General features: G+C 61.3%; 3 protein-coding genes across 3 annotated transcripts; 2 read left to right on the top strand and 1 right to left on the bottom strand.

Moving 5' to 3' along the window:
• The first annotated feature begins 160 nt into the window (after positions 1-160).
• On the top strand, positions 161-6,617 carry XRCC1 (X-ray repair cross complementing 1). The gene is given in 16 exon segments (XM_054518210.1): positions 161-164; positions 271-359; positions 451-543; positions 831-929; positions 1,048-1,218; positions 1,306-1,380; positions 1,792-1,891; positions 1,972-2,045; positions 2,629-2,945; positions 3,934-4,036; positions 4,038-4,051; positions 4,639-4,830; positions 5,438-5,524; positions 5,613-5,702; positions 6,251-6,326; positions 6,415-6,617. Coding segments are annotated over 16 exon segments (1,704 nt in total). The 3' UTR covers positions 6,535-6,617.
• A 977-nt stretch (positions 6,618-7,594) lies between these two features.
• Positions 7,595-9,818, top strand: ZNF576 (zinc finger protein 576). The gene is made up of 3 exons (XM_036404766.1): positions 7,595-7,653; positions 8,041-8,206; positions 9,382-9,818. The coding sequence occupies exons 2-3, from the start codon at positions 8,044-8,046 to the stop codon at positions 9,723-9,725; spliced, it is 507 nt and encodes a 168-aa protein (XP_036260659.1). The 5' UTR covers positions 7,595-7,653; positions 8,041-8,043; the 3' UTR covers positions 9,726-9,818.
• A 656-nt stretch (positions 9,819-10,474) lies between these two features.
• Positions 10,475-12,696, bottom strand: LOC118700337 (basic proline-rich protein-like). Its single transcript, XM_036404752.2, has 4 exons — positions 12,614-12,696; positions 11,680-11,824; positions 11,453-11,564; positions 10,475-11,280 (listed from the first exon to the last, which is right to left on the bottom strand). Exons 2-4 carry the CDS (start codon positions 11,813-11,815, stop codon positions 10,485-10,487), a joined length of 1,044 nt encoding a protein of 347 aa, XP_036260645.2. The 5' UTR covers positions 11,816-11,824; positions 12,614-12,696; the 3' UTR covers positions 10,475-10,484.
• Positions 12,697-13,100: the final 404 nt, after the last annotated feature.

The raw sequence follows: 13,100 nt of genomic DNA, 5'->3' as shown, positions 1-13,100 counted from the left end.
ATTAATTACCCGTCTCAAGCTTAATTAGGCGTAATTACCCTCACGGAGGTTTAATTAAAGCCTTTCCCCTCACGGCTTCCCGCGCTTGGAAAAGAGCGGGAAACCCCCTCACGTGACCATAGAGGCGGTTGGACTCGCCGGGCAGAGCGGCTCCGCGCGCATGCGCAGAAACGCCGGGAGGACTGCGCGGAACCATAGAGTTGGGGGGGTGTTGGACAGAGCGTCCCCTCCATGATGGCGCTCTGAGGCGGCTTCCGGTGGAGCTCTAAGGGGGCTTCCGGTGGAGCCGTGAGGGGAGGGAGGCGGCAATGGCGGAGATTCCGTTCACGCGGGTGGTGTCGGTGACCAGCGCGGATCCGGTGGGTTCAGAGGGGCTCGGTAGGACCGGGAGGTGGTTCCGGTCCGGTACCGGGGGTTGGGGTCGTTGTTGAGGCTCCGGTGCGTCCGCAGCGTCACCCGGCGGAGAATCTGCTGAGGCCCGAAGATGGCGGGAAATGGAGAGGAGCGGCGGCGGGGGAGAAACAGCTGAGTGTGGTGCTGGAGGTGGGACTGGGATGGACTGGGAGGGACTGGGAGGAGATTGAGGGGCACTGGGAGGGACTGGGAAAGGGTTGAAGATGGATTTGGGGTTACTGGTTTATACTGGGAGAGGATTGGGTGGGACTGGGATGGACTGGGAGGGACTGGGATGAGCTGGGGGTTATTGGTTTGAACTGGGAGTACACTGGGAGGTTACTGGTCTGAACTGGGATGGCACTGGGACTGCACTGGGGGTTACTGGGATGAACTGGGGCATTACTGGTGTGAACTGGTCCAAACTGGTTTCCCAGCTGGGTGACTCCCGGCCCATCCACTCCCTGCACATCGGCAACGACGGCGCCGCCTTTGTGGAGGTGCTGCTGGGCTGCTCTGCCGGGGGCGAGTTCCAGGTGAGACCTGGGGGTACCTGGGCACACCTGGGGGTACCCAAGATACACCTGGGGATACCCAAAATACACCTGGGGGTACCTGGGATACACCTGGGCACACCTGTCTCACCTGTCCCAGGTGCTCCTGCCCAGTTCTGCTCTGATGTCACCAAGCGAGAGCCGGGCGGGGGCGGGGCCAGGCCGGGTGCGGCTCTTTGGGCCGCAGGCATTGGTCAAACGTCCGGCCACGGCCACGCCCACGACCAAGTACGACCGGCTGCAGGTGGTGCTGAGCCAGCCCTACTGCCAGGTGAGCACACCTGAGGGAGGGGGACACACCTGGGGGGAGGGGGTCAGCACTCACCTGTCAGTTCTCACCTGTTGGCCCCGCCCCCAGAGCCGCCCCTACGGCCTGGCCTTCATCAGAGCCTTCGCTGCCCCCGAGGAGGGACAGGAACCGCCCCCGGCCCTGGTGAGTGACAACTGACCAATGGGTGACCAATGGGTGACCACTGACCAATGAGTGACCAATGGGTGACCAATGGGTGACCACTGAGTGACCACTGACCAATCACTGACCACTGAGTGACCTCTGACCAATCACTGACCAATGAGTGACCAATGGGTGACCACTGAGTGACCACTGACCAATCACTGACCACTGAGTGACCTCTGACCAATCACTGACCAATCACTGACCAATGAGTGACCACTGAGTGACCAATGAGTGACCACTGAGTGACAACTGACCAATGGGTGACCATTGACCAATGGGTGACCAGTGAGTAACCACTGACCAATGAGTGACCACTGGGTGACCACTGAGTGACCCCTGACCCCTGGCTGACCCCAAGGTGACCCCTTTGGCCCCTCCCCCCCCCAGGTTCGCCGCCTGGGTCCGTTCACGCTGCGCGAGGAGGGGGAGGGGAGCCCCCGGCGCCCCCCCGGGGCCCTGTTCTACCAACGCCCCTCCCCCAACACAGGTGAGGCCACGCCCCCTTCAGCCCCTCCCCCTCCCAGGCAAGCCCCTCCCCCATTTGATGTCAAGCCCCTCCCCTGACAGCCTCAGCCCAGCCCCCCCCCGGGCCCAGCTACGCCGCAGCCGCGCTGCAGGAAACGAACAGGGAGAGCAGCCAGGTAAGGGAGCACCTGGGGAATCCTAAATACACCTGGGATACCCTAAAATGCACCTGGGGGACCCCAAAATACACCTGGGGACGCTAAAATGCACCTGGGGGACACCAAATGCACCTGGGATACCCTAAAATGCACCTGGGGGACACCAAAATGCACCTGGGAGACCCCGAAATGCACCTGGGGAGCCCAAAATACACCTGGGAGACCCCGAAACGCACCTGGGGGAGCCTAAAATGCACCTGGGACTCCCCAAACCTGCCCAGAACCCAACCTGGGGACCCCAAACCTCCCCAGAACCCCCCTAAAATCCCACTTGGGACCCCAAACTTCACCCGGGCACTGCTGGGACCCCCCCTAACTCCACTTGGGACTCCCAAAATCCCACCTGGGCCCCCCAAATTCCCCCCAAAACCCCACCTGGGGACCCCAAACTCCACCTGGGACCCCCTAAAATCCCCCCTGGGACACCCGAACCCCCCCAAAACCCCACCTGGGACCCCCAAATCTCACCCGAACCCCCCCAAAATCCCTTTTGGGACCCCCCCCCTAACCCCCTTCCCCCCATTTTTTTTTCTCCCCACAGCCCCCCAAGCGCCGCCTCCCCTCCCCCACCACCACCACCACCAACGGCACCCCCCAAAAAAAGCCCAAAACCCCCCAAAAAACCCCCAAAACCCCCCCAAAAAACCCGGCGCCCCCCCAGAAAAACCCGGCGCCCCCCCAAAAAACCCCGGGACCCCCCCAGAAACCGCCCCCGGATTCGGGGGGTCCCATTCTGGCGGGGGTGGTGCTGGCCCTGAGCGGATTCCAGAACCCTCTGCGGGGGCACCTGCGGGCGGCGGCCGCGGCCATGGGGGCGGAGTATCGGCCGGACTGGACACCCGAGTGCACCCACCTGGTGTAGGTGACCCCTCCCACGACCGCCGCAGAGGCCACGCCCACTCTCGGGATGGCCACGCCCACTCTCGGGGCGGTTACACCTGCTTTCAGGGCGACCACGCCCCGTTTTAGGCCAGTTATGCCCATATATGGTGTGGCCACGCCCATTTCTGGGCAGTTATGTCCGTTTATGATGTGGCCACGCCCATATGTCTATTTATGGTGTGGTCACGCCCAGTTTTGGGTAGCCACGCCCATTTCTAAGCAGTTTTGTCTATGGTGTGGCCACGCCCATTTTTTTGGACTGTTATTTCCATTTATGCGTAGCCACACCCACTTTTTTGGGTCACGCCCATTTTTTACTTGTTATTTCTATCTATTGTGTGGTCACGCCCACTTTTGAGTGGCCACTCCCATTTTGAGGCAGCCGCACCCATGTTTGAGCAGTGGTGTCCATTTATGGTGTGGTCACGCCCAATTTTGGAAGCCACGCCCATTTTTTGACTTAGTCCCTATTATGTATGGCCACACCCACTTTTTTTGGTCACACCCATTTTTTACCTGTTATGTCCATTTATGGTGTGGCCACACCCAATTTTGGGTGGCCACTTCCATTCTGAGGTGGCCACGCCCACTTTTGGACAGTTAGATCTATTTATGGTGTGGCCACGCCCATTTTTTGGCAGTTATGTCCATTTATGGGGTGGCCACGCCCATATTTTTACTTTTTTCCTCATTCTTAAGCTTTCGGCACCCAATTTTTCGTGGCCACGCCCCTTTTATGGCCCACCACATCCAATTTTGGGCTTTCCACACCCAATTTTTTGTGGCCACGCCCATTTTTGAGATGACCACTCCCCTTTTCTCCCCCACCACTCCCCTTTTTTAAATTTTCCCCCCATTTTTAAGCTTTCCCCACCCAATGTTTTGTGGCCGCGCCCCTTTGGGGGGAACGGCCACGCCCCTTTTCCCGGCGGCCACGCCCATTTCCGGTGTCCCCCTGTGCCAGGTGCGCCTTCCCCAGGACCCCGAAGGCGGCGCGGGCGCGGCAGCAGGGCGGGGTCGTGGTGGGAGCCAGGTGGATCTGGGAGTGCCAGAAACGGGGCAGGAGGGCTGAGCTGCGGGCCGTGAGTGCGGGGGGCACACCTGGGAGGGGGAAAATGGGGGAAAAATCCGAAAATTTGGTGAAATTCGGGTGAAATTTGGGTGAAAATCGGTGAAATTTGGGCAAAATATGGGGATTTTAGGGGGGGGTTTGGGCGTTTTGGTTCAACTGGGAGCACCTGGGTACACCTGGGGCACACCTGGGCACACCTGGGCACACCTAGGGGCGGGAAAATGGGGGAAAAAAGCGAAAACTGGGCAAAATTTGGGTTAAAAAATGGGGATGTTAGGGGGGTTGGGAGCGTTTTTGCTCAACTGGGCACTACCTGGGCGGGTGGGGAAAAATGGGGGAAAAAAGCAAAAATTGGGTGAAAATTGGGCAAAATTTGGGTTAAAAATGGGGATTTTGGGGGTTTTGGGCACAACTGGGAACACCTGGGATGGGGAAACCCAAAAAAATTCTGTGAAATTTGGGTGAAAAATGAAGATTTCGGAACCTTTTTAACACACCTGGACAGGCCTCGCCCCCTTGGCCACACCCACGCTGGAGGGAGGTGAATTGAAACCACGCCCCTGAAATGGGCGTGGTCACGCTTTGCCCCTCCCCCAGGTACCTCCTGGACGGCTCCGCCTCCTCTGGCAGCGAGGGGGAGGAGCCTGAGGAGGCCCCGCCCCCTCCACGACCTTCCCCCAAGGAGAAAAAAGGGGCGGGGCTTCCTCAGATGGACAAACCCGAGACTCCGCCCCCTGCGGCGCCGGCCACGCCCCCTGAGTCAGGTGACAGCGAGGACCAATCAGAGGAGTGAGTTTGGAGTGAAGGGGGTGGGGTTAAACCAGTGGTGGGCGTGGTCACACCAGGGGTTGGTGAGGTCACATTTGGGGTGGGCGTGGTTTTGTCCTGAGTGGCTGGAGTCACAATTTAAGTGGGTGTGGCCATTCTTTAAGTGGGCGTGGCCATACCTTAAATGGGTGGGGTCGCCTGGGGTGGGCGTGGCCACACGTGAGGTGGGTGGGGTCATACATTAAATAGGCGTGGTCATGCGTAGAGTGGGTGTGGCCAGATCTCAAGTGGGTGTGGCCAGATTTTAAGTGGGTGGGGCTAGTCCAGGGGTGGGCGTGGTCACATCTTACTTGGGCATGTCCTAGTTTAAATTTAAGTGGGCGTGGCCACACATTAAGTGGGCGTGTGTTTCTAAAATGGGCGTGGTCGATCATCAAGTGGGCGTGGCCTCCTCTGCCCTTTCCATCTCCATATATTCAATACCTGTGACCACGCCTTGAGTGGGCGTGGCCTTAAATCAAACTGGAACGTCCCTACATCAAGTGGGCGTGGTCAGACATCAAATAGGCGTGTCCAGCCTCAAGTGGGCGTGGCCATCCCTTAAGTGGGCGTGTCCTCCCCCCTTCAGCACCGACCCCTTTGGGGGCTCCACCGAGGAGAACACCGAGGACGAGGATGAGGGGGAGGGGCTGCCCATCCCCCCCCTGCCCGGTGCGTGCCCCTCCCCCCCTTTTAAACCCCTCCCCCTTTATCCCCGCCCCCTTTTCTCTGACCCCGCCCCTTTTTCCGTTCCTCCCCCACAGATTTTTTGAGGACAAAAAGTTCTTTTTGCACGGCCCCTTCCCCGAGGGGGAGCGGCGGCGGCTGCGGCGCCTGGTGGTGGCGTTCGGGGGGTGAGCGGGACTGGGAGGGACTGGGATAAACTGGGAGGGGCCGGGAAAGGGTTAAAGGGGGATTTGGGGTTACTGGTTTGTACTGGGAGGGACTGGGAAGGGCCGGGAAAGGGTTAAAGGGGGATTTGGGGTTACTGGGAGGGACTGGGAGGGACTGGGAAAGGGTTAAAGGGGGATTTGGGGTTACTGGTTTGTACTGGGAGGGACTGGGAAGGGCTGGGAAAGGGTTAAAGGGGGATTTGGGGTTACTGGTTTGTACTGGGAGGGACTGGGAAAGGGTTAAACAGGGACTGGTTTGTACTGGGATATACTGGGAGGGGCTGGGAAAGGGTTAAAGGGGCATTTGGGGTTACTGGGATATACTGGGAGGGAACTGGGGGTTACTGGTTTGAACTGGGATGGAACTGGGAGCTCAAACTGGCTTGTACTGGTTCATACTGGTCCATACGGGTTTATGCCAGTTCATACTGGTCCGTACTGGTTTTTACTGGTTTATACCAGCCCATACTGGCCCATACTGGTCTATACTGGTCCGTACTGGTTTGCAGCTCCCTGGCTCCCTACATGGACGAATCCGTGACCCACGTGGTGACGTCACAGGACTGGGACCCCGCCTTCGATGAGGTGTGGCCCAATAAGGGAAGGGGCGGGGCTTTAGCTGGGTATGGCCCTGCCCCCTTTAACCCCAAGCTCCGCCCCCACCCCACCCCAGGCGCTGGAGCTCCGCCCCTCGCTGCTGTTCGTGCGTCCCCATTGGCTGCTGCTCTGCGGGGATCGGCAACGGCCGATCCCGGCCCAGCCCTTCCTCGTGACGTCATCGGCACGGCAGTGATGTCATCGCTGTGGACACGCCCCATTCTAAGCCACGCCCCTTTTTTGTTTAGGTGTAATAAAGAGGATTTGGGTAGAAATGAATGAGTTCATTAATGAGTTAATTAATGGGGGAAGTGGGCGGGGCTTTTAAAAATGAGGGCGGGGCCTTCTTAAAGGGGCAGTGGCTCTTTAAGAGATTTATATAAAATATAGAAATAAAACTTTTGAAATGTAATATATAAATAATAAAATTTAAAAATACAAATATACAAAATGTATATATGAAAATATAAACATTGAATAGAAAAAGCTTGAACTATAAAATATAATAAAGTAAAATAAAAGTATAAAAATATAAAGTATTAAAATATAAGGTCTTAAAATATAGTTAGAAAATATAAAAATACAAAAATATTTAAACATATAAAATATGGATATCAACGTCGCAAAATATAAATATACAGAAATATATAGAATATTAATATAAAATATAAAATATAGGAACGTATTATATAAATATTAGAAATTTAAATTATAAAACAATAAGATATAAATATAAAAAACAAAATATAAAAACAATTTTAAAGAAATAAAAATAACAAAAATGAAAATATAAAAATAAAAATGCATAATACATGAATATTAAAACAAATTTGAAATACTATTTAATATTGCATTTCTTAAAAGTTCAAATATGTATTTTTAAATTAATTTCTCTGTAAATATATTAAAAATTCATATAAATACATATAAATATAGCAAATACATTAATATAAAGATAATATACTATAGAAAACTGGGACAAGTGGGAAGGGTTTAAGGGGGATTTGGGCTTACTGGTTTATACTGGGAGGGACTGGGGCGGACTGGGGGTCCCTGGGCCATACTGGGAGCACTGGTTTTACCGGTTCGTGCTGGTTTTTACCGGTTTTTACTGGGACATTCCCGCGCCTCCAGGGGGCGCCAACCCCGCTCTAAGCCCCGCCCCCTTTTTCCTATTGGCCACCACTGACATCACCCGCTTCAAACCACGCCCACTCCGCCCAGCGGAGTGGGCGTGACCAAAACACCCAGACCGGAACCGGAAGCGGCTCCGGTGGTCGCCGCACCGGAAGCCGGAAGTGGCCGCCGAGAGCGAGTGAGGGGCGAGGGGGTTTTTGGGGGGTCCTGGGGGGGCTTTGGGGGTCCCGGGGGCTCCTGGGGGGGGTTGGGGGGATTTTAGGGGGTCTCGGGTGGTTTGGGGGGTCCCGAGGGGATTTTGGGGGACCTGGAGGGTCCCGGGCGGTTTTCGGAGGGTCCTGAGGGGGTTTGGGTGGTCCTGGGGGTGGTTGGAGGGGTTTGGGGGTGCCTGGGGGGTCCCGGGGGAAATTTGGGGGGTCCTGGAGGGGTTTTGGGGAGGTTTGGGGGTCCCGGGGTGGTTTCGGGGGTCCCGGAGGCTCCTGGAGGGGTTTTGGGGGTCCCGGCGCTTTCCGGGGTCGCCCCTGACACCCCCCCCCCCCCCCCTTTTCCTTTTCCCCTCCCCCAGCCCATGGCGCAGCCCCCGGACTTGGCCCCGCCCCCCTCGGAGTTGGCTCCGCCCCCTTCGGCGCGCCCCTCCCCCCACCCCGCGGAGGAGGAGGAGGAGGAGGAGGAGGAAGGAGGGGGAGGGGGGGGAGGGGCCTGGAGCCCCCCCGGGAGCGGAGGAGCCGCCTGTGAGTGGGGGAGGGGCGGGGGGGGGGAGGGGCTCTGGGTGTCCCCAGATGTCCCCAGGAGGGTCCCTTGGGTGTCCCTGTGCCACCCCTGGGGTGTCCCCAATGTCCCCACGGTGTCCCCAAGGGTCTCTGGGGGCTTCCTCGAGCGTCCCCAATGTCCCCAGAGGTGTCCCTGGGCTGGGTCCCTGTGCCACCCCCTCAGTGTCCCCAGGTGTCCCCAGTGTCCCCTTTGTCCCCCTGAGTGTCCCCGGGTGTCCCAGTGCCACCCCCACAGTGTCCCCAATGTCCCTGGGCTGGCTCCTTGTGGTGTCACCTCTGTCCCCATGGTGTCCCTTTGGTGTCACCTCTGTCCCTGTGGTTGTCCCTGTGGTGAACCAGGGGTGTCACCTCTGTCCCCATGTCCCCTGTGGTGAACCAGGGGTGTCACCTCTGTCCCCATGTCCCCTGTGGTGTCACCCATGTCCCCATGGGTGTCCCTGTGGTGTCCCCTGTGGTGTCACCTCTGTCCCCATGTCCCTGTGGTGTCCCTTGTGGTGTCACCCCTGTCCCTGTGGTGTCCCCTGTGGTGTCACCCCTGTCCCCATGTCCCTGTGGTGTCACCCCTGTCCCCTTTGTCCCCTCAGACTGGTTGGGTGCCCCGGGCTGTGTCCCAGCGCCACCCCCAGAGATGTCCCCAGTGTCCCTGGGCTGGGTCCCTGTGGTGTCCCCTTTGTCCCCTGTGGTGTCGCCCGTGTCCCTCAGGTGTCCCTGTGTGCCCCCACGGTGTCCCCGAGCGGTGTCCGTGTGTCCTGGTGTCCGTCTGTCCGTCCTGAGGGGTTTCTGTCCATCCTGGTGTCTGCCTGTCTGTCCTTCCTGGGCTGTGTCCGTCTGTCCTGGTGTCCATCTGTCCGTCCCGAGGGCTGTCTGTCCTGTGCTGTGTCCGTCAGTCCATCCTGAGGGGTGTCTGCCTGTCCTGGTGTCCATCTGCCTGTCCCTATGGGCGTCTGTCCGTCTGTCTGTCCTGAGGGGTGTCTGCCTGTCCCTGTGTCCGTATGCCCGTCCATCCTGAGCTGTGTCCGTCCGTCCTGGTGTCCGTCCGCCTGTCCCTATGGCTGTCTGTCCGTCCCTATGGGTGTCCGTCTGTTCTTATGGGTGTCCATCTGTCCGTCCTGATGTCCGTCCGTCTGTCCCCCCAGACTCTCCGGGCTCCCAGCACTGCCCCAGGTGTCTGATCACCTTCCCCGACGCCATTTTCGCCGCCCGCCACGCCAAGCGCCAGCACCCGCGCGATTTCGCCCTGGGCCTGCGGGGGTCGCTCTTCGTCTGCTTCGTCTGCGCCCGCCCCTTCGGCTCCTCCCCGGCGCTGCTGCGCCACCAGCGCGGCCACGCCCACAGGGGGGCGGAGCCCAGGGAGGCCGCGCCCGCCGCCAGGAAAGCCACGCCCCCCGCGCTGCTGGAGTGCCGGGAGTGTGGGCGGGGCTTCGCCCGGGAGGGGGCGTTGCACCGGCACTACATCCGCCATGCCAGGGGCGAGCTCTGAGGAGGGCGGGGCTTGGGGACAGGGGGCGGGGCTTGTGGGGAGAGGGGGCGGGGCTTGGCGGGGAAGGAATAAAGCGGAGGAACTGGGTTGCGATTGGTCGCGAGGGTGTGGTGTCACTGTGTGGGGTGGATGTGACGTCAGCGGTGAGAAGGGGGAGGGGCTTTGGCGCTGATGACGTCATCCCGTCGATGTCACCCTGATGACGTCACGCGGTAAAACCATCCCAGTGAAATCACAACGATGACGTCACCCAATTAACACCAGGCCCGGTGATGTCACATTGATGACGTCACTCCGGTGCCATTATCCCCGTGATGTCACACCCCCCGATGACGTCACACCGACGACGTCACACCGACCCATTTATCCCAACGACGCCAGTACGATGACGTCACACTGATGTCGTCATCCCATTAGCATAACTCATCATGACATCACGACGACGCCATTATTCTGATGATGTCACAACGATGACGTCACAGGCGACATCATGCCACAAACATCACCCCCATCATGACATCACCGCGATGACGTCACACCGGCGCCACTCTCCCGATGACGTCACCCCCATCATCACCGCCCCTGATGACGTCGCCACAGCGGCGCCACCCTCATGACGTCACGACGATGACGTCACCCAATAAAACCACCCTCATGACGTCACGCCGATGACATCACACCCAACGACATCACACACCCCCCACCCTCATACCCAAATATTTAAAAAATCAACCAGGCCACGCCCTCCATTCCATGACATCACTTCCTGTTGCCGACACCGCCTCCTCCTCCTCCTCCCTCCCCCACTGGGCCGCGCCGGGAGCGGGGCGGGCGTGTCCCAAACCCGAGTGGGCGTGTCTCCAATCCGAGTGGGCGTGTCCCCCTCGCAGTGGGCGTGTCCCCCCCGCAGTGGGCGTGTCCCCCTCGCGGTGGGCGTGTCCTAGAGCTCCCCCCTGGCGTGCAGCATGTAGTGCTCGTGCAGCTCGGCCACGAGGCCGAAGGCCCCGGCGCACTCGGTGCAGCGGAAAGGGGCGGGGCTCCGCGGGGCGGGGCTGGGCGGGGGAGGGGCGGGGCGGCGCGGCGGGGGGGGGGAGGGGCCCCGGGGGGCGGCGGGGGCGGTGGGGGAGGGGCGGCGCTGGCGGCGGCGGCTCCGGTGGCACCGATGGGCGCCGAGGGCGCCGGGGGCCACGAACCCGAGGCCGCACTCGGCGCAGATGTAGTGGAACTTGAACGGGGCGGGGGAGGGGCTCTGGGAGCGCGGGGGCGGGGCCGGGGGAGGGGGCGGGGCGTGGGGGCGGCGGGGGGAGGGGCCTCTTCCGGCCCACGTGGTAACTGCGGTGAACCTTGAGCGCCCGCGAGGTGCCGAAGCCACGCCCACACTCGGGACAGCGGTGCCAATCCCCGCCCCCTGTGGGCGTGGTCACGGGTCCTCCGCTGGCGGAGGCCACGCCCCCTCCGCTGGGTGCGGTTCCGGGGGCTTCCGGGGAGGCCCCTCCCCCACAGGGCGGCTCCGGGAAGGGCCGAGGCTCCGCCCCCAATGGGCGGGTCCGGGAACCTGCGGGGGGGGGAGGGGCCAATGAAAAGGGGTGGGGGGCGAGGGGGAGGAGCCAGTGAAAGGAAGGGGGCGGTGCAAATGAGATGTGGGGGAGGGTGTGAGGGTGAAGGACGGGGGTGGGGTCAATGAGAAATGGAGGCGGGGTCAATCACAAGTGGGGGAGGGGCCTGACCTGCACAGCCGTTGGCGGGGGGGGGAGGGGGCGCCGCCGCTGTCCCCCGATGACGTCACCGACGTGGCCTCCTCTGATTCGCCGTCGTCGTCCTCGGGTGGGGCCGGCGGCGCTGGGGGGGGGGCAGGGGATGGGGGAGGGGCGATGGCACAGGTGAGCGCCCCTCCCCCACCCCTCCCCGTTAGGCCCCGCCCCCCCTCCTCCCCCTTTGCCCCTCCCCCGCTCACCGCCGGCCGCTTCTTCCTCTTCCTCCTCTTCCTCCTCCTCCTCTTCCTCTTCTTCTTCTTCCTCCTCCTCCTCCTCCTCCTCCTCCTCCTCGAAGGCTCCGTCCTCGCTCCCCGGGCCCCGCCCGGCCGCCATCATGGCCACGCCCTGCCAGGGGTGGGACACGCCCATATTGACCCAAGCCACGCCCACCAGACGCTGAGCCACGCCCACCTCACACCCGGGCTGCCCTCACTGGGTCACAAGCCCCTCCCACCAGCTCAAAAGCCACGCCCACAAAGGCGCCAGGTGCCTCCCGCCATCCCATAAACCCCACCCACAAACTCTGAAGCCCCTCCCATCTCCTCAGCCCCGCTTTGCATTCCCAAGCCCCGCCCACAGCCTCACAAGCCCCACCTACATCCCACAAGCCCCTCCCCCAACCCTTTGGCCCCTCCCACCTCCCAAGGCCCCGTTTTCCCCTTTTCCAAGCCCCTCCCACAGCCTTTCAAGCCCCTCCCACTTCATCCTGCCCCTCCCCCACAACCCAAGCCCCTCCCTCAACGCTTTGGCCCCTCCCACTTTCCAGGCCCCTTTACCTACTTTATAAGCCCCGCCCACAACCCCACAGGCCCCTCCCACAACCCCTGAAGCCCCTCCCCAATCCCACAAGCCCCTCCCACCACCACCAAACCCCTCCCCCCACCCTTTGGCCCCTCCCACCTTCCGAGGCCCCGTTTTCCCTTTTCTAAGCCCCGCCCACCACCCCACAAGCCCCTCCCCCTCCTCCCTTCGCCCCTCCCCCCCTCCCACAATGCCCCGCGCGCCGCCGCCGATATGGGGGGGGGAGGGGCGGGGTTCCCGCGCTCCCCACGCCCCTCCCCCACCCTCCGCCCCTCCCCCACCCTCCGCCCCTCCCCCTTCCCCCCGCCCCTCCCCCCCCCGCGCCGCTCGCACCGCTCGGAGCCGCTCCCGGAGCCGCCGCCGCCGCCGCCCGCGCCGCGCATGCGCGGGGGGGGCGGGGCCAAACGGCGAACCACGCCCCCTCCCCTTTCCCCTTGTAAGAGCCCCCCAGGCCACGCCCACCCCGAGCTTCCGGCGCCCCCTGGCGGGAAACGGGAGCGTGGGGGAGGGGAGGTCACGTGGAAGGAGAGAGCGCGAGACACGTGATGGGGACACGTGACCGAGACCGGGGGGGGGGGGGTTACACGTGACGGGCGGGACACGTGATCGGCAGGGGACCACGTGACCGGGAGGAACCAAAACTCCGCCCCCGAGAGCGAAACTGAGGCGTGGGAACGGAGCGGGAGTGGGGGAGGGGCGGCGGGCAAATATGGGCGGGGGGAGGGGAACCCAAATATGGGGGGCAGGGACGGGAGGGGACCCCAAATCTGTGGGGCTGAGAGGGGAGAGACCCCAAATGTGGGGGGCCCGGACAGGGGGA

This window comes from Molothrus ater, unplaced genomic scaffold (genome assembly GCF_012460135.2).
Source record: "Molothrus ater isolate BHLD 08-10-18 breed brown headed cowbird unplaced genomic scaffold, BPBGC_Mater_1.1 matUn_MA576, whole genome shotgun sequence".
Lineage (NCBI taxonomy): Eukaryota > Metazoa > Chordata > Aves > Passeriformes > Icteridae > Molothrus > Molothrus ater.
This window is presented reverse-complemented; position numbering and strand designations above follow the sequence as displayed.

What these genes read in the sequence shown, in the direction of transcription:
- ZNF576 (XM_036404766.1), top strand. Translation starts at nt 8,044, where the DNA reads ATGGCGCAGCCCCCGGACTTGGCCCCGCCCCCCTCGGAGTTGGCTCCG. An exon ending in CGGGAGCGGAGGAGCCGCCT is followed by an intron (nt 8,207 to 9,381) that starts GTGAGTGGGGGA and finishes CTGTCCCCCCAG; the next exon opens with ACTCTCCGGGCTCCCAGCAC.
- LOC118700337 (XM_036404752.2), bottom strand. Translation starts at nt 11,815, where the DNA reads ATGATGGCGGCCGGGCGGGGCCCGGGGAGCGAGGACGGAGCCTTCGAG. An exon ending in AGAGGAAGAAGCGGCCGGCG is followed by an intron (nt 11,565 to 11,679) that starts GTGAGCGGGGGA and finishes CCCCCCCCCCAG; the next exon opens with CGCCGCCGGCCCCACCCGAG. An exon ending in CCCCGCCAACGGCTGTGCAG is followed by an intron (nt 11,281 to 11,452) that starts GTCAGGCCCCTC and finishes CCCCCCCCGCAG; the next exon opens with GTTCCCGGACCCGCCCATTG.